The sequence below is a fragment of the Gymnogyps californianus genome, chromosome 2, assembly GCF_018139145.2.
Source record: "Gymnogyps californianus isolate 813 chromosome 2, ASM1813914v2, whole genome shotgun sequence".
NCBI lineage: Eukaryota > Metazoa > Chordata > Aves > Accipitriformes > Cathartidae > Gymnogyps > Gymnogyps californianus.
This window is the reverse complement of record NC_059472.1, coordinates 137,807,368-137,828,485: the sequence shown is the minus strand read 5'-3', so window position 1 is coordinate 137,828,485 and position 21,118 is coordinate 137,807,368. Positions and strand designations below refer to the sequence as shown.

At 35.3% G+C, this 21,118-nt stretch overlaps 1 protein-coding gene across 1 annotated transcript in view; it reads left to right on the top strand.

The window, feature by feature from the left end:
• Positions 1 to 21,118, top strand: part of PHF14 (PHD finger protein 14) — a 175,875-nt gene that overhangs the window by 113,156 nt on the left and 41,601 nt on the right. The window contains exon 17 of the mRNA XM_050891828.1: positions 4,914 to 5,031. Within this exon, the coding sequence (XP_050747785.1) occupies positions 4,914 to 5,031 (118 nt within the window). The remainder of the gene's footprint in view (positions 1 to 4,913; positions 5,032 to 21,118) is intronic.

Below are 21,118 nucleotides of genomic sequence, written 5' to 3'. Positions count from 1 at the left end.
CTATCATACAACCACTAACAAGAAACAAAATGATGACAGTGCCTTAAACTGTCGTAGCTGATTTCAAGTTGTTCATCTGAACCCAAGAATGTGCTGCAATTTAAAATGAACCTCTGTGCATGTCTCCAGCTGTTTACGTTTTCAGAGTGGCCCAACACTTGGACACTGAGGGATTAAAGGGGAGAGAGATCAGTGCCTGAGAAGAAACATCTGTTACTCGGGTGTTGAGAGCCTTTAGTCAGAAATGGGGTCCAGAACAAGCCAACAAGGAAAGATGCATATCTATAGTTAAAGCCACACAGGTGCCAGAATAGCCATCGTGTTCATCCCCCCAGCTAATGAATGAGCGAATGCACACCCGTTCTCTGGGAGTTTAAAAATTCTGGATTAGATTACTTCTAATTTTGTTCTAATTAATTCTGAGTTTGCCAGAGTAAGGCTTATATGACAAGTTCTCTAATTTTAACGGTGATGATGGTTTGTCAATATGTATCAAAGTTTTATATCTTTTTTCCATTAAAGTCAATCTTTCTAAGCTGTTGTGATGAATAGGGAGTAGTATATATATTTGGCAGTTTTGTATTTTGTTCAACATGGTACCTTTTGGCATGACGCTGCAGATGATGTGCAATGATGTGTACATAAGTGAGAGGTTTTCTGTAGTCTCTGAAGCATATTTGGAAAGTTGTATTTAAAGCTTAGCTTATTAATGTTGTGTTTCAGGGACATGTAGGTAATTACTTTTACAGCTATAGATGGGTGATGCTGTCTCGTGAATGCAAAATAGGTTTCTTCTCTCTGGCTGAATCAGCTCTTTGTGGGTTTCGATGGTATTAACCAGTGACTTACAAATGTGCCAGTGATGGGCAGGTTTTGCATTCACTGTTCCTCTGTAAAAGCACAGGTCTTTTCCCCCAGTGCTCACAGGAAGACTTCTGCAGGCCAACTGATAAGACTCCCTCCTGTGCAGGTAGATGCAATGTAATGAAATTGGATGTGTGTGCTGGGCTTTGTAAATAAAATGAGATTGACCCCAGCCATTATCTCATTTATCTCATTTACATTGTAAAATCAGTATCTACACTATTGATTAGAGCATAATTAGTTAATTATGAACAGGAAAATGCAGAGTTATGTAGGGCTTGAGCACAGCCAGCTGTACTGCTGAAAACTAATAAAAACAATCCAAGGGCATGAGCAGATGGAGATCACTTTATTAAAGAACAAAGCAGACATATTTCAGGTATGGAAATGCCTAATCAAGGTTTCTTGCTGTGAAGATGTAGCTGACCTGCATTCTATACTTATATAAGTGAAAAATGTTTTCTTTTATTATTTTTTAATTTATTAACCTAACTCCTTCAGAATTCACCTTTCTTCTTCACACCCCATTTTCTGGATATATAATGGGCACATATCTATTCTCATTAATTGCTGGAATGAGGAACACAGCGATTTCTAATTTTGATGCATAAAGTAATTTCAGGCTTGTTAAAACATTGATAGTAAGCAATTACCTGTCAGTTAGAGGTAATTTAGGAGGTTAGGTTAGCTTGTCTTTGTGTGGAGCTCTGTTTTTATTTTCACAAAGTTTTTGGTACAACTGCTAGCCAGGCCACTGAAGATGGCTGTGCACTTAATTGCGTTTGTAAATCATGTACTTAACCACAAAAAAAGTTATCCACAAATAATAGCAAGATAAAATATTTGCTAGTTTAAGGACTGTTTTGAAGGTGTGACCTTGAATCCACAAGGGTAAAAATTTTAGCTGAACCCTTAAAATGGAGGAAGTGGTTTCTTTCCCTTTTTTCCCTCCTAGCCCAATAGTTTAACTTGCACTATTAAGCCATTTTCAGGATGGAAGTGGATGATATTTGTAAATGACAGTGCCGTGTGGCTCCTTCGCTTTGTAAATGTCCGTATTGTGATTGATCTGTGATTGCATTTACTGAAAGGCTGCGAGACTGTCAGCATGACACCTTTTGTGACCCAACAATTTCATTCTCTAATTAAGTTGAAAGTACTCCTTATTTTGTGTCGCTTCTTTATTTTCTGAATCTGACAGTGGATTTTCTATCATTTTATGTTGCTAGACAAAAGAACGCAAGTAATAGTGTACACTTCAGGGCTTAATCTCATTTTACTAGTGCCATTTTAACCTAGGTATAAGGTTTTCTTTCGGAACTAGGAATTAAGAATGCCAATTTTGTTTTCTGTACTGTGATGTGTGTAAGCTTCACATTTTGTCCCAAGTCAGTCTCAGCAGCTAGCCAGACAGCTAGGGCATCATCTTTAACCAAGGTACAGTGTATTCATCCATTTTCCCAGCATCATGCTCTGGGAACTTCAGAATCAGCGAATTTGTATTCCAATAAAAAGCAGTATGAAGGAAGTGTTTAAAAATATTTCGTACAGTTTCATTTTTATCACCATGCAGCTTTTTGTGTTTTGATACATGAAAATATGCTTTTGTTATTTGCATTTTCTCAGCCGTGCAGGTGCAGATAGAAGCTATTAGTATCTGAAAACTTTCATATAGATGTTTTTAACTCATTCTAGGAAAATGCAATTTTTCTTCTGCCAAACTAAACAGCTTTGAAGTGATAAAAATTAATGACAATAAATATTAAAAACATTCAGCTTTAGAATGGTGCCTCCAGATCTGTATTTAATGTCATAATGTTCTGGTTATTTCAACCCAGCCTTGCTAACTCCCTCAGCGTACTTCTGAAACGTGGCTGAAGGTGCAGTCGGGAAATACCACATTCCAGATACAAAATGGAAAAGATGTAAGAAGAGATGGCAAAGCATAATTTTAAAGGAGAAACATTTTCTTTTGAATGTATAAACACTTGTGTTTATAGACAATCACTTCAGAAAAAATCTAAATTAATACTGTTTGAAGTCAGATGTAGATTTGAGGATTAAGCTCTGAAAATACACTAAATCAGTCAGAAATAGTGTGATGCTTTATTTTGTGTTACTTAGAGGATCCCAAACAGTTTACAAGAAAGGAGTTCTGATAAACACTGCTCAAATGGAAGCACTTAGGTGAATAAGATTCTAGATATAGAAATAGGTTAGTAAAAATATATTCCTTTACATATGAGAACATTGAGGCTCAAAGGAGGCTTAATCTTTTGCTGAAGGTCACATACGCTGTTGGGATGTAGGAGTGTAACATATCTCATCTCCCACTCTCAACCTTTTTATTATTTTAATATGCCTTTCACAAGAAATAAAAATGCATATATTCCTGATTGTAAGTAATGTATTTCTACATTAGAACTCTTCTGTCTTTAAAAACTGAGAATGGTTTCCTTTTTTGATTGTTTTCTTTGTCCTGGAATTCGATTATTACTAAACAAACCTAAGGATATAGATTGTAGTATGGTATATCCCATTTTTTAAAAATACCAAAACCATGTCAGTCCAGTGTTGCATCCTGTGGATAGGCAGATGATTGCTTTTAGTTTCTACTTAGTGGAAGACAGTACATGCAACACACTTAGCAGTGCTCATGTCTTACATATAACTGCTCAAACCAGAACGCTTCCCTAGCAAGCACAGCCTTGACAGCAAGGACAAAAGTATTTACTTAGGTTAAACGATCATAATCAGAAAACGGCTACTACTTTTTCTTTGGAGACTAATACTTGGAGAAGAGTCACATGAACATTTTCTTCTGTTAGTACAGCAGTATGTTCTGTTAGTTGAATCCTCTTTCTGTGATGCACTGTGTGTTCTGTTCATGAATTATATCCCTCCGTCTTTGATCTGATGATGCCTGTGCCATGCTATTATTGCAATTTTTTGAGATTTTTGTGTTTGCATGTTTTGTAGAGGAGAAAATGAGTGGCCAGGGAACCAGAGAAAGAAAGTGTGGGGGATTTCTTAGAAAACATTTACTCTATTTCCTATTTTTGGATCATTTATATTGGCTTTAATTCAGAGTTTAAGGGCATTTAATGAAGAGAATATTGCAAAGTAAATTTGAAAAAAGCTTTCTTTTTCATACAAAAAAATACAGGGGGATATGCAAATAAAGTGAAGTTCAGTAGGATATATGAAAATCTCTATTATTTGCTTTTAATAATCTCTCTCATTTTGAGCATAGTATTGTACTGATTTAAAAATCCTTTCATGAAGCACTTGTTATACTGTAGCATTTCTTCAGTGCTGGTACATTAAAAATAGGTGAACAATAGCTATGCTATATGTTTTGAGCTTTTTATGTGGACCATACATAGTACAAAACACTAATGAAAGGTTTATTAAAAAAGAACATAAAACTGTTGTGTGTACATAGGGCAGTTTTATAAGTGAAAGATCACAGTGAAATCCTTTTAAATTAATGCCACCTTCCAGAATATTCAAAGCGAATCAGAAAGTATTTTGTGCATTTATTTACCAACCATATAGTCCTAGTGTAAAAAATATAATTCATAGCTGTAAATTCTACTTGAATTGTTGGATGCGTGAGAAAACATTTCAGAGTTTGCCTTGAAAAAGTAGATGTGTAAAATGGTGTCTTAAAACTATGAAAAATCAATATTGTCACTGTCTAAAAAAATTACAGATTTCTGAAAATAAATGGCAATGAATGACTTTGAAGTCCCTAAAAAACTGAGCTGGTTATACATTTTTTCTTTAATTTGCAAGTCTCTGAAATAATGGCATTTATATAAGATGATGACAAAGGTGATGTTTGAGTGTCTGCATCAGAATATTCCAAATTGGGCAGAACCTACTTGAAGTGACTGTGTTTGAAAATACCCCTTATAGAAAATGGATTTTCTGTATCATGACAATGGATCAGGAAATCTTGTACTGAGAATTGCAAGGAAGCTCAATCTAAAATAGTATAGAGGTACCATTTATATATAAATACATACTTTGTTTTTCTGTTGCAGGTGTGATGAATGCAGGCTTTGCTATCATTTTGGCTGTCTAGACCCTCCCTTGAAAAAGTCTCCTAAACAGACTGGCTATGGATGGATTTGTCAGGAATGTGACTCTACATCCTCCAAAGTAAGTTAATTCATCCTGTGAAATAGTTGAAGTATCCTGGGTTTAGCAGTCTTACTTAGCGTCTGAAGTTTTTGTTGAAATGCTATACATAGGTCTGCTCTGAAAAACAGTAGAAGGTCATAAAGTAATGATTTCAGTTTCTCTGTAAAACAGGTAAAAAACAGAATGTATGCAAAATGGAAATAATCAATAAAGATAATTTTATTATCCCAGTTAAATGCTTTCTTTTCACATTATGTTCTCTCTGAGAAAGGAAAGAGTATGGATACTATATCAGGATTGGTAACATTATTGACAAGTGAAAGTATTTCAGGAGTAGTACAGAATACAAACCTCTAAGGACAGTGATAGAAAATGCATGTTTTTCTAAATAAATGAAGATTATTTGAATTACTAAACCTGTTCTTTTTTCACTGGAAAATCGTATGAAGGTTGTTAATACTTTATATTGATTGGTATGCCTTGATCAAATATAACATTGTAAAACTAGAACTAAATTTTTGACATGGATTAACTCTCTTTAATAATATTGACAGTAATAGTATGCTTCTGTAGTACTGACTTTTCAAAAAATAAAGATTTTGATGCTTTCTTTGTCTGCACAGAAGCTTCTTTAATACTGGCATTCTTTTCTATCATCACCATAACCTCTGAAGAGACACTTTCCAGTTGATTTTCAAAATTGGATTTATAAATGCATCTGATACCTCAATGTTAAAATAACAGAGCATTCTAAAAGTCTTTAAAATTTTACAGGCTATTCTGCCACTTTCTTTGTATTTTGCAGAATTTTTTAACTAGTAAGGAAGCGACTCAGTATTTGAATACACAGGGACACAGCTGTGCAGAGATGCTGTCATAAGTTACCTGTTAGCATACTTGGATACTTAAACTCTTTCATAACGTTACTCTTCAGAATGGAAGATACAAAATGTTCAGAGAGAGGTATCATTTTTTGGCTTGCTAGTGTCCCTTTCCAACTGGGAAAATATGGTATTCAGTTTCACGCCAGGGGGTTAATCAAATTGTTCTTCTGTAAGGAGATATGAAGACAGACATCGGAAATTAGCTGTCCACTACAGTTTGGACATCAAGCAATCTTTCTTGAATACCACTTACATGCAACGGACGTTCCAAGAGTGAATTAAAATTGTTATTGAATTTCTGTCACCTGCTTATACTAAAAGGGGTTCTTGATAACATTAGTTAAAATCTTCTGTCTCCTGTTTTCTTGACGACTTCTGAGCAAACAGTAAAACCAGGGTTTGTAATTTCTAAATGTGTTTTCCAGGAGATTAGCACACTGTGTACCAGATAAAATTTTTAAAATACATTATCATGTAAACTAAGTATGATTGACTTCGCTTAGTGCAGGGCGTGTATTAGTTTTAAGGTGTGTGTTGAAAAATACAATGTTCTGAAGAGTAAACAAAGTTTTATCGTTAGAATGATGATATATTTTGTGTTATCTTAGTGATTATTACAAATTAAAAAAATGCTTGTTATTGTGTCTAGTTTTCTTTTTCATTCATAAAGATTTTTAATGAGTAAATTTAAATAAAGTCTTTTGCACTTTCAAGCACAGACAATTCAAATTGTATTTGAGTGAATATGTAGTGAATATGAAAGATACTGAAAAATTGTCTTCTGGGGACTCCTTGTGGTTTTGTTTAGTCACTTTCCCATAGCTTTTCCACAGAGCTGTGCAGAGAAATTTCTCTGAAAAAGCTGTATTGCTCTCTGTGTTTTAAAGTCTTTTTTTGTAGCTTTTTGGGTTTTATTCTGTACTGTGTAACAAATTCAAACTATATGGTGTTGAGTTAAACTCCTTGCAGCCTCAATGTGAATGTATTTTTAAAAGGATTAGGGCTTTGTTTATGTACTTAATCATTTTCAAATTCAATATTCTGTATGGCTTTAGGATTTTGTATTATATATCTGCAATTTTGCACAGCTTTTCACAGCCAGGAGGAACTGATATGATAAGGCTTTTTCTACCCCTCACTAGAGGGGTAGTCTCTCAAACGTGTACTTAGAGCTCAGAAGAGGAAAACTGTAGAGAAAGTTGCGTTGTTTGCTACACTCTGTCTGACCTGTGGATGAATTGCAAGCCTGAGCTACCAGCAATTTCCATCTCTCAGTCACTCACTAAATCCAAATTTTGGTGTGTCACAGTGAAGTTTCTTGTACGGATTATAGCAGCAAAATGGTATTGAATTTCCAGCTTTGGCCAAGGAGACTATTGTTTAGTTTTCATTCCTTCAACTTTGTTCATCTATTTTGCTCCAATTTAAGTCACTGTTATAGTATACATTTTAAAATTCCCCAACAATATCTTCTGTAGCAGTATTGGGCCTTGAAAATAATTGGTAGGTAAATTACACTGTTTCAGTGACAAGAGAGATTATAGTGCGTAGCATATAATGGTTCAGTTAGTTTTTATTTCTAATTATGAATTTCAACTGTAGGTCTTCAGGAAAAGTTGCATACTGCTGAGAACAAATAATGTGATTTTATTTCCAGATTTTGCTAAGCACTTGCAGGTGTCAGCAGTAGAAGGGATGTAATTTAGCGGTAATGAACATATGCTTTAAATTGTTATCTATCACAAATGTTGGACATGCTACTTCCATTTTGCTCATACTAGTCACAGGACTCTCCAGCAATTGTGTCGGTTTTTCCACCAGCGTAACATATTCCCATATTACCCTGCCTGTCAAATAATAGACAGACAGGGACTTTGCTGTAGGGCATGAGGGCAACAGCTTCTCTGCTGGTAATACTCGCTGTCACTTTTATGGAATGGGTGATGCTCACTACTAAGATCTGACAAGCTCTCTCATCTCAGAAACGTTGTAGATTTTGTTGCATCACATGAAAGCTGAAGTAAACCTGTAAGCTCTCCATTTCTATAACGTTATCCATCTACCCTGCAAAAGGATTACGGTGCACTTTCAGGATTGCCAAACAGTACTCTAAATCATGAATTTCCTGATAGTTTGAAATAGTGATATTCAGAATGAATATAGAACCTTGTTTTAGTTGAATTTAATAAAAATAAAATAAATAAAATAAAACCCCAATTAGTCAATATTATGATGTGGTAATATTCAGTAGGAGTAAATGTGGCCTGACCATTTGTTCATTATGTGTGATAAGGGTCTCATTATGAGGTCTCATTATTATTAGATGTGGATTCCTTTCTATTGTATTCCATTTAAAAAGTACTGTTTAAAGTATCTCCTCCAATTTTAAAATTTTGCAAAGGACCAAGGCATCAAAGAGTTTAAACATACATCATGGTGGTTACAATGACCGTGCTAGTTAGGTTTCTATCTGCTCATCTTTGCATACAAGCTATTTTGCAAAACGCTGCAGAGTGTACATGTCAGGTCATTATTTGAGTGCTGCAAGAGCAGCTGCCTTGTCTCTAGACTTTTGTTTAGTTTGCTTTTATTTCATCTTTTTACTGTATTGCATTTTTTCAGTGGAAATAAATTGCCAGTATATATGCATAGAATTCTCATCTGAACCCCTCAGGAAATATTTTCTGGAACTACAAATACATGACACACCAACCCTGGCAAGTAATATATTTTTGTACACCTTTTGTGTTGGAAAGCAATCATGGATGATTTTGCTTATTAGCCAAGTAGAAGCATTTCTTTGGGTATATCTCGCTTTCACATAGTGAATAAGTAAATTTAATTGGACACTGTAATATTAAAACATTGAATATAATGTTTGAAATAATATTTTAAATAAAATATATTTTTTAAACTGTAAAATTTATTTCAAACCTCTTAATTTGGTGAGATAAAAAGAAAAAAGTGAGCAATTCAATTTAATTCCTGTAGTCCATGGAATCTTCTTCTAGTAAAAAATAAAGTTGGTGGTTAAGAAGGCCTTTGAGGAGTGTAGACGTTTCTGATCCACTCATGAGTTGTGCAGGTGACAATGTCATTATGGTTTATGGAATTTAATCTTTTTAATTATGCCTTTTTTTCAAGCTCCGGGAGCATTTCCTCATGTGTGTAGTTTCACACGTGTGTTAAAAAATAAACAATGAAACCAAAAAATCCTGATGTCAAGCTCCCAAAATTTAGGAAATATCAAAATTAAGGTGGAATGCAGCGCTTTAAGTCCCTTTGTGGCTATGTGTGAATTTGCAGCCTTTAATCACTTCATGCTGTGATATTATTTTTTTTCTATAGGACCCCTGCCTTCTCTGATTTAGCTGTCGGGGGTCACTAAAAGGGATTAATTTGAGTTGAGTATTAGGAGAAGAAACTATCTTTAGGTTTTGCAAGGCATGAAAACTGAAGCGATGATTTAGAAACAGAAAAAAAAGGAAGTTTGACCTTATGTTTGAAGTAGTTGAGTTGTGACCAGAAAATTGAATTTTACCTTTGTCTCACCCCAGAACTCCGGTGAGTGCTAGACAAATTAAGATTTTCAGATGTTTAGTAATTTTTTCTCCTTGTTTGCTGTTGCCCAGCTTGGATCCCTTGGCCCAACATGCAAAAATACTGAATTCTCTGAGCTGCAGTGAGTGATAGTGTAAGCTGTGTTTTGAAAGTACGAAGTCTCCATAATGATGTGGTCCGGGCTATTGCAAATTGAGTAACTAATTTAATAGAAATTGTAATTCTTACTCTCGCTGTGTCTTGGCTTCTGTTTTGCAAAATGTCGATACTGCTCCCTTATTTTAGACATTTTCCGTAGATTTGGATGAGTTGTTCTCTGGAGCTGCCTTTTCCTGTCCGCTGACTATAGGAGGGAGGCAAGACAGCCAGTTTAGATTAGCAAGGGTTATAGTTTAGGTGGGATTCTCCTTGCTTGAGTGCACACAGAAGATGATTGAATCAGCGTTGCATGGACAGACTTTATCTGGGCATTTACTAAACGTTTGGAACAAAACATTTTCAATATAGCCAAAATCTTTTACATTTTATATATACAAGAAAATCCTATTTGAATATAATATATGAGGTTGGCACATGGTGGTGGTATATATGCCTGCTTAATCATGTCTTAAATATGTTTTATATATGATATATTTTATCATTCAATACAATGTGATTTTAAGTAGTTGCATTTAAAATAGATCTTTCAAAAAATAAACCAAAAAGTCCTTCAAGGTCTTTTATATTAATTCAAACTTGTTTCAGTTGCATATTCTGACAAAAGGTGACTGCAGTTGTAAAGAAACCGTAACCCTAATTTAGTCAGCTTACATCAGACAGACTGTTGCATCAGAGAACCTTCTTTTGAGGACACAACATACAAGCAAATGTACTGCCACCATGGCAAACAGCATTGCAGCTGAAAAATGATAAAAGAATACTGCTAATGAATCTGCTTGCTGATACAAGCAGAACATAACATAATGGAAAAAAGTTCAATTTTTATGCAACATTTTTCAGCCAGAATTTAGGAGTATTTCAAAGTGGTTTACAGAATAACAAATTGTATAGTGTAATTCAGTGACCGCATTTGTAATTTTCACTGCATTTCACTTTTACTAGGTGTGGATATTATGATCTATTTTATTATATGGTCATCAAGAACAATAGTTAAACATTTTTGTGTGTATTCATATATTTTAAAGTTGGTTGAGGAGAGTTGCGTTATGCTACATAAATCAGATTAGGACTTTGGTTTCTTGTGTGACATGGAACAAAAGATGCTTTTTATACAGCAACTGGAAAACATGTGGTTGTTTTGAAATCATTGTTGTCTTCCTAGCTTTGTGAAGAGCAGTCAAACGTTGGCACCGGAATGATTTCCTTAAAACTGAACAAGAGAAAATTATCCAAATCTGTAAGGCTGTGTGAAGATTTAACACAAGTCCTTAAACCACTTATGCGCTGTTTTAAGAACTTCAATAATGCCAAACCTTGGCACAGAAATGAATTTCACTATCAAGATGGTCAAAAAAAAAGTGTGAAATTGCAGCGTATAGTAATTCTTATCAGTTGGCTGAAATATTGCCAACTGTGTTTTAATATTTGCTCCCCAGGTATCATATTTAAAAAAAATTAGTTGGCACAGCCTCTGTTATTTTCTGGCAAACAGGTATAATACATCTATGTAATGAATAATTTATACCATAAAATGTTCCAAAAATAATCAGCCTTGAAATTAACTTAAGATGGGACTTGATTTATGAATAGCGGATAAGCTCAGCATAAAGTTAGTTGGTATTAAATCCCCAAATTAATCCAAATAATCAGATACACTTAGCTGGCAAAAGAAGATTCCCATAGTGTAGGTGGGAAGCTTAGGTTTTAATGAAAAATAAGGTTAATCACTGTAAAATATTTCTGGAGCGGATGCTTATTTTAAATATTTTAATTCTTCTCCACATCAGAATCAATTCTACCAGTTCCAATACCCCATGTTACTGACTGCCAGATCCTCATCATGGACTTCTAGTACTTGTACTTCTTAGGTGCAGCTTAACTGTATCAAGTACAGTAAAAAAAGGACAATACAGTACAGCATTGTCTTTCCCGTAACGTTGTCTGAACAAGTCTCTTTTTGACTGGTTAAAGAGATGATAGTACATCTAATACCAGCCAGAAGTTTAAAGAAATTGAAATACAGGGATCTTTTTCTTAATGAGGTATTGTTGTGCCAAATGCAAAACCAGATTTCTGATTTTGAAGGATAACACTGGGGTAGATCAAAAAGTATTAATTAAAATGTTTAAAAAATAAAGTACCAATTAGGAGTGCAAATAATTTTTTCTTGCATTAAACTTTGTCAAAAACCATCTGTTATAATAAACCCGATAAGAGTCTGTTTTTCCAGTGGTATATTCTTAGAAAATTAAGATTTAAACTATGCACAGCAGTTTTAAATGAGTATTTTTGTCAAAAAAGCCCCATTTTAATGGTATTTGGTCCAAAAATTGTTTGGTTTCCAAGATTCATTTACTTCATCCCCATGTTTTTTCTTATCCAGGAGGCTGAAGAAATCACTTGCTGCTTAACTTCATTCACTTTTTTTCATAAACAACCCAACAACACAGAATTTTGTGCAAAGTTTTGGCTTTGGAAAACTGTTGTAAGTCCTTTTTCTTAACGGGAGAGCAGTAGTATCATTTAATGCCTTCCGAAAAGGTGAATATTTTATGACAAAAGCAGGAAGAAAAAATGTTTCGAATACTACTGAAAAGAGTGATTCATTCTGATGTCATTATACGCACACACCTTATACTACCTTTAAAATGAAGCAAATTATTTTTTCAAGAGGCTTTGTGAGTGTGTCATGAATCAAATTATTACTGAGGTAGTCCTGCTTTTTATAAGTTGTCGTGACAGTTTTGCTTTTTTGCAACTAAAAGTATGTTACTGAAGTAAAAAAAAAAACATGGCTGAAATTAGAAACAAGCTTGGTTATTAATTATCACTTTGGTTAAAATACACACCCATGTCTAATTTCCATTGGAACATTTAAGAGGTACCTGATTAGTAAAGTACTAGACTTAAAAAAAATTTAAATCACAAACACAGCGTAGTGATTATACATTTTTAATGCATCTAATCTGAATAGACACAATCTCATATTTAAATGTCTAAACCTCTAGTTTAGATGTGGTTTAGTTTAGATAGAATAACTATTACCTACTCTAAGGTAGTGGTTAAGGAAACAAAATCTCTTTGTGGGCAGCTGTTAGAAATGCTACTGCTACTCCTTACCTTCTTTAGGTTATGCTTCTAACAGAATCTGCTTACAATTACGGTTTATCTGGGAAATAGCTGTTCTACTGAATTGTGACTTACACTTCCTAAGCCATGACAAAATGAATTAACAGCCTATGTTGCCCACTACTGTAATACTGAGTGGCAAAGAATCTCTGCTGGGACCTATCTGCAATTGGGAAAAATCCAAAAAGCAGCTAGCATTGTGTTTGAAGTAAAGCCACTAAACCTGGTTTTATGCTAACACAGCATGAGAGAATAAAAAACAAGAGCACTTTTTCAGCCCTCAGCAGCACCCTGCAACAGGAAGATTTTATACCTCCTCTTTGGTATGCAGCTATGCGTACTCTCAAAGGATGTGAGAAGGCTGATAGAGGAGTACTGTCTAGGAAAGACAGGGGGAATGCTTGCTCCTTAAAGAACTGGAGGCTTTCTCTTTCTTGCTTTTGAAAATCAATTTCTAGATATTCACAATATTGAGTAGTATTGTGACAGTAAATTTTACATACTGAAGATGCTATATTGAAATGTCAAGGACATGGAGATAGTAGTTTTAACCCAGGTTTTCTCAGTTTTACATTCCTTTTTAAGTGAAATCGCAAAAGGAAGTTACGAGCATGTGAAAGTCACCAAACTGTAGCTGCCAAAGCATCATAGCTTACACCACTGATATACGTTCAGATCTACTTCATCAATCCAGTTGTCTCCCTACTTCTAGAGTTCCTAAAATAATGAGCCTTTTGAGTATTGATAATGGGGGGCTTCATGCTGACAGTGGAGCCATAAACAAATTTACCAATAAATTGTAATTGACCATTACTACTTTCTATTAACAACCCTATTGGAAATTTTGAGTGTTATTCACTTAATTAGTAGAACACATGTTGATTTTGAAAGCATCTGAAAAAAGTGTGAATGAAAAGCTTGTAACTGACTTTTGGATTTTTTAACCTTTTGAGCCTTGATTAAATTCTTGGTTTAGATGATGTAAGCTGCCAGGAGGGCAGTATTAAAAAACATTTCCATTGTGCATAATCTTTTCTAATTTGCATATTCATGAAGAATTGAAGAGTCAACAGAAAATAGCAAAAGGTGTGTGCTTTGCAGTGGTATAAACAAAGGGAATCCTGAGAAGTGCAAAGTCTCTGGAGTCTGGTGGCATCCCGTTCCACTCTAATTTTGCAAAGCAATGTTCTGTTGCTACCAAATGCCTGAGATAAATTTCTTTACCTAGAAAGATATTTCTTGCCTTATGTTTTATATAGAACTAGAAGGTATGTAATTAAAGAAGAATTATATATCTTAATTCCTCACTAGTCAACTTTATTACCCTGCAAAGTATCTTAGCACATCACCTGTAATCATATTCTATATGACAGAAGAAGAATTAGACCTTTAATTATTAGTCTCTGGATAAGATCTGAACACATTATCATAGTTTCCTAATTACCTGCTCATGTTTACTCTCAAGGCTGATTTTATTTTAAAGTCTTCCAAAGAAGTGCAGCCATATATGTCACTTTAAGTAATGTGTCACTCATCAGTATAAATTACTAATGCTGCCTGGGCAAAATCTAATCATATTGAACCAGGAGAGAGAAAGGAGAGGGGGGAAGAAACCAAAAAAGTGCCTTTTTATGGAGTGCTAAGCAAGTAATGAATTTTAGCAGAGTCAAGAGTTGCTTTTCATCGTCGTGTTAGATAGTGGTGGTGAGGTTTAGTCGCCATTCTCAAATAGAGATTCTCTTAGTGCCAGCCACATTTAATCACATTTTGCAGAAGACAGCTGGGCATTGCCAATTTGTGCTATGTCAGCCACTTTCTGTGCAAAGGAGTGTCTCATCACTTGGATTTTAGCATTCTGTAGCAGAAAAGTTCCCTCTTCTTAAAATTGGTTCAGCAAATAGCTTGTGTGGGAATATAACTGTAAGAGCATTACAATCAGCTCTACCAAGAAAAAGCACAAATATTATGTGGAATTTTAAGATGGCTTTTGAAAAGATTTTCACTAAACCTTTAAAATGTATAGTGCATTGTTAAATTCTAGTAGCAATTAAGTTTATCTTAGATTTTTTAGTAAGTGTGTCTGTGGTAACGGTTGAAAATTATTATCTGGTTCAGTGGTTCGAAACACCTTTGGGCATGTTTGAAAAGTCTTAAGTGTATTTCAGCTGTGTCAAACTACCAAAAGATTTTATATGTGGAAAACCTTGGAATCTGTAGATACCAAGATTTCTTCTAGCTCCTAATCTCATGAAGACTAGAAGGCCAGATGGTATCCTTTCAGATGTGGTATAAATAGCCAAAGAAAAGAAGTGTGAAAAAGGAAATAGCAAGATAACTCAGTATTTATGGAAGGTACACACAAGTGTACTTAGAGTGGGTTAATCACACCACATATTTATTTTTGGAAATAGAAGGGTGTCAGCAGATTGATACAGTCATTGACATAATGAATATTAAACGTGTAACCAGTCCTGTGCAATAAATAAGGATACATATCAGGTACTAGTATTTGCAAGTATATTGTGTATTAAATGAATATGCAGTTTGTCCTACCGTTTTCTTCTAGTGCGCAATATCTCCACTGCTTGTTTAGGTTGAAAGTATTGCAGAAGGCAGAGGAACTTCCGAGCAAAATGATATTCTGAATACTTTTTTTTGATTGCTGGTGGTAAGGAACTTTTTGAAGGTTATTATAAGATGTCTGTATTCATGTAAGGATAGCTTCAAGAATCTTACATTTAAAAGGTAATTATGAGAAAATACAAAAAGTTTGAGATTTGGGAGCTGTGATTCATTAATCTGTTATTAATTCTCTCACTGGAATGACCTATAGACCTATTGTTGTTTATGTGCTTTCTGGGTACAGCATAGACAGAGATTGAAAAGCTCCTTGATATAAAATAGTAAAATATGCAGAAGACAATTTGTACCCTTTCTCAGGTACCCTGATTAACATACAGCGAATCATTTTACCCACTGACTCATTGTTCCATGCAAAGCAACTGCTTCAGCTAAAGAATAGTAAGATGGCTTAAGCAATCCCTTGGGAAATATGATTATGAACCCTCTTAAGAAGAGGAAGAGGGAAGTGTACCAGGATCTTCCCTATGATGGTTGAATGTGTTCACCAATTAATTTAGGGCAGCAATCAAACCGTCGTCTAAAAGTAAGGCATTAAATGTGTCTGTCTCTCCTTTTTTCTTTTTTTAATTTGGGGGGGGGGGGGGGGAAGGAAAGAGGGAGGAGGAGTTGTTAGACCCCAGAGAACTTTCAGTGTAGTGATTCTCAGGAGGAGGAAGGGAACTGTTGATAATCCAGGGTAACACTACTGAATTCTGAATAAAGCTGGCATTTAAAATACCCTGTTATTTTGAACATTTCCTGTTGATTAGCTTAAATGGTTCTACATTCCGGTATGCTCATTTTCATGGACCTTAATCTGAGGTATCTTAGTGTGTATTTATCTTAGCATTTTGGTTAAGATGGGGAATGCATTTTTGAAAGGAATCACCCAGTTGCCACCAATTGCTACGCTTTGGTTCACATTACGGAGTGGTCTCAAGAGTGTGCAAACCGGATGCCTGTCAAGGGACGCTGCAGCTGAGGATGTATTCTGACTGCTAACGGGCATGCCATCTCTGTGACCAAACTAGTCGTATCTTTGAAACATATAGAGTACGTCTGGCTGATCCTCAACATCAACTGCTTTGCTCTACAGAGCTGTTCCTGTTGCACCACAATAGTTACTGGTATGAAGTGACTATTAAAACCACTCATGTTTGCTGTATCAAAGGTATATTTGTGTTTTGGTTTCATTGGCTACAAAAGGTATTTCATTCCTATTTTGATAAAAGAATTTGTGGAATTCACATATCAGTAGTCTCAAGGTCGAAAGCCTAAAAATTAATACATGGATATATACTGCTAGGGTATTAAATTTTATCATTTGTATGTTTGTATAAGCACTGTATGTATATGCTTTTAACTGAAAGAATCTGGTCTGCAATGTTATTAAGCAACTATATTTAAGAGTAAGAAACTTGGTGTGTGTTTTCTACTACAGATGAGAAACATAAAAAGGAATTTTGTCTGGTAGATGTAATTTTAAAAACAAAAAAAAAACTACAGGGAAAATACTAATGCCTCCTAAAACGAGGCAGTAAAGTTGACATTTCGAGTGAATTTAGCCTCATCATTCCATGTGTCATTTACAGCATTCTTAATTAGGGAAGAATGAGGAATTTCCAGGCCTTTCTGAGGATGCTTTAAAACAGCGGCACTAGTTGTGACCTTTCCGTTCCTGTGGGCTCAGCAAAAGATGGCTGATTAATGTCACATCTTAAACTGTGTCAACTGGGCTGTTCATTCCCTTTTTAGTAAACAGCCTGTTGTCAATGATGTAGCTCAGTTTGACAGAACAAAATATCCTTGTGTTTTAGCTGGCTACTTTATATTAATAAGAGTATGTATCTCTATTTAGTAGTATAAAATTATATGGAAATTTTCTTTAATTACTCTAGTGACTAGCGTGAATGACTAAGTCAGGGGCACCCACAAAATAGTGTTCCTAACATTTGTTTGAAGCTTCTTAAAGGATGTCCAAGAGATTTTTTAATTTGGCACATTCAGATTTAGAGAGATCTGTAAAGGAGGATATAATAAACATTTTTATAGAAAGCTTTTCTATGGATAGATTCATTCTTTAAAAGTATTTTTATAGCCTTGAATTAATGTTTTATTTTTCTGCTTTATCAGTTGAAAATAAATGATGGTACTTTTTAAGAAGAGAGGGAGGGAGAGGAAGAAAGGGGGGGAGAGAGAGAAGCAGGATGAGAAAAAATAATGGGACTGCAAGAAGTGCCCTTGGCATAAAAGGGGAAATGTGAGCACACACACATTGATAAGAATGAGAAGATTCCACTTGGAGAAATACACAGAAACCTTTATAGGGGAGAATGGGGTGAATTAAGAAATAGGGCTGTGGCAAAGTGGAAAGAAGGACATGGAGGGCACACAGAGAGACTTCCCCCGGAGCAGGGTAGAGTGTTTATGGAAAACCTCTGAAGCACAGGCAGATAAGTGGGTGCCATATGAGGAAAGTTTAGGGAGCTACAAAACTTGCGTAATAAACTTGGAGTGCAGAAAATTATGTACTGTGCAAACCCTTTCTTTATTTCTTCTTGTTACTGGAAAAAAATTCTGGAAGTGGGGAGAGATGAAAACCAGTCTTGATTTAATAAGTAGTCTTTGACGATTTTGTGATGCTTTCGGTGATCACACATTTTAATATCACTCTGTTTTGCATTACGTTGGGAAAATCTGGGCTTCAAGGAGTTGAAAAGCAAGAATCAGTGCTGATGAAGATGTAAGGAGCTAAATAAATATTACTTAAAGGACTTCTCAAAGGGGAAAAAAACCCCTATGAATGTGCTGACGCTGTGTCATGGTTTAACCTCAGCCAGCAACTCAGCACCACGCAGCCGCTCCCCCTTCCCCCCTCCCAGTGGGATGGAGAGAAGGATCGGGAAGAAAAAGTAAAACTCATGGGTTGAGACAAGAGCAGTTTAACAACTAAGTAAAATGAAATATAATACTAACAATAACAATAATAAAAAAAATAACAATTGTAATGAAAAGGAACATAACAAAAAAAGAAACAGAAATAAAACCCAAGACAAGACAAGTGATTCACAACACAATTGCTCGCCACCTGCTGACCGATGCCCCAGCAGCGATCTGCCCCTCCTGGCCAACTCCCCCCAGTTTATATCCTGGGCATGACGTTCCATGGTATGGAATACCCCTTTGGCTAGTTCAGGTCAGCTGCCCCGGCTCTGCTCCCTCCCAGCTTCTTGCACAGCTGCTTGCTGGCAGAGCATGGGAAACTGAAAAGTCCTTGGCTTAGGATAAGCGCTACTTAGCAACAACTAAAACATCGGAGTGTTATCAACATTATTCTCACACTAAATCCAAAACACAGCACTGTGCCAGCTACTAGGAAGAAAATTAACTCTATTGCAGCCCAAACCAGGACACCCTGTCTTGAGAATTAAGTTAGATGGTACAATTTGAAGCTTTGTTCCAACATCTGACAGACACACTCTGCATGCTGATGCATAATATCTGAAGATTGTCTGCTTGAAAGAAAGCCTTTTCTGAGCTAGATTCTATTTTTGTTGGAATAAAGCAGCTGCTTTTTGGAGCAGAGATCTTCTCAAGTGCTCAGTCTTCTAGTTCAAGTTAAGTACTAGCCAAATATTTTGAGCAAATTATGTGTATGCTTTCTCCCAAGCTGCTGAAGTGGAGTAAAGCAAACTACTTTGACCATAAATTGTGCAAACGTGCAGGTTGACCCTGAGAAGTAGAAGTGAGTTTGCTGCTGTACCTTACTCCCAAGTTGTCAATGCCTCAGCAATCCAAGAGCATGGAAAATTTGGGGCAATTTGAACATAATTTGAAAAGAAATACAGATGGAGTAAAACTATCTTTTAGAGAGCCTATATGAGTGGATTGCTGTGGTCTGCCCCTGATCATTTCTGAAGGAAAAAAACATTGCTTAAGGAAACAGTCAACTGGAAACCCAAATGTAGCCTTACTAATCTAGCAATTGTAGCTGCAGCACTACCTTCCACAAGTAATAGCAGGTGGCTTTGTACATTTGTTGTTTAGAAAATCTTGTTTTAAATGTTAGGTGTAAGGTGCCCGTATCATTCTGTAAATATGTTGAAGTCAACAGTTGCAGTTACATGCAACACAGGTACAGCTACACAGTAAGCGCCACACTTACTGTGGCCGTAGATGCTTGTGATGTGTTTGAGAATTTGTTTTGCAGCTTTTGGTTTGTTTTTTTTTTTAGACGGGGGGAAAAAAAGATCGGAGAGATCAGAGCTGTACAAAACGGGCGCAGGGAAGATGAAATATCCTGATCCAGCAGTAATAAATTAGGTGTGTATTGTCTTAAAGAGCTTTTAGAACTCCATAAAATAACTTCTAAAACTCGGTAAAATATAAAATTAGGACAAAAATAACTTTCTAGGCTATAGTATATGCCTGTAACCTAATTCATAATAAGAAAAAATAGCCGAACAATATATAGGAAGAAGGCGGTGTGGACAAAAAAAGGAAAAAGTATTGAGTTACTCTTATATGCCGTGATAAAGGCATAGTACAACAGTCTTGCCAGTAAATTAATATCCTGCAAAAGGATATTCATATAAAATCTGTTGCTCTGGTGCACCAGATAATTACCAAATTATGCAAGACATAGGAGATTTAGCACAAAAAGGATAGATACTGGCTTTTTGCCTTTATTGAAGAAATTCTAAAAATGTCTGGTGATGATGTTCATGTTTGTACAGAAATTTTTGCCAATAGTTTGAGCCATACTGTACCTGTGAGCAATGGCTTTAATCCATGACAGTAACAGGAAAGTTGTATTCCTTTGCATTATACATATGAGATGAGATTAGTGTGGTGAATCTATATTTTGAAGTTTAATTACAGTTTTTGTATTCTAATGTGGTTTTATTAATTACAGTGTTTTAAGAATGGATTTTGAATACAGTTCAGAGAATTCTGGGGTCAGAAAAAGCAGCTATTGAAAGGGTAGCTAAAAGAACAGCTTTTGAATGTTGGGAAATAATGAATGATGAGAAGGTAAAAGGGAAATACAATAGCCTAGGACAGTTTGATTTGAAAGGTGGAGAATTCAGTCCAAAGAGAAGTAGGATTAATACACTGAGGAATGGAAATTTAGAAAACATGTGGGTTAGAAACGGGAAACTAATTCAGGTTCCAGAGGTCAGTAAATGATAATACCTTCAAATGGTGAAATGTTCTCCTGTTTGCTGTTTCTATTTGCATGTGATAAAGTTGGAAGAATAAACATGAAAAACATTATTTTGAGAGTGATCTTTCTATCTTTAAATATATATAAATTATTTTTTTCCATTTGAAGAAGGCATCCAGAGAAAATGCACGACCCTGTTTCCTTTCATAATTTGTTCAAACACTTCCAGTAAAATATTAGCAATAGTAGCATCCTTATTTTAAAACAACCATAAAAGCAGGAATTCACCCTTTGACACTTGGAAATGTAGGTAGATTTCAAAGATGCAAGCTTGCTTTGTCAGTGCTGTAGTTTATTGAAAGATAGAGGGATAATAAATTGAAACAGATGGGTATTTATTGGAAACTTCTTGTAACTTTATTAGTTCCTTCTTATTGCACAGTGTGTTTGAAAAAAAAAATAGCGTGAGGCTAAAGAATGTAATTAAGTTTCTATATTGGAAAACAGAGAATTATAAAAGTTTTTTCTTTTGTTTCTGTCTTTAAAAGAACGCAGAGGTTTTAGAGCTAGGTTAAGGTTTATT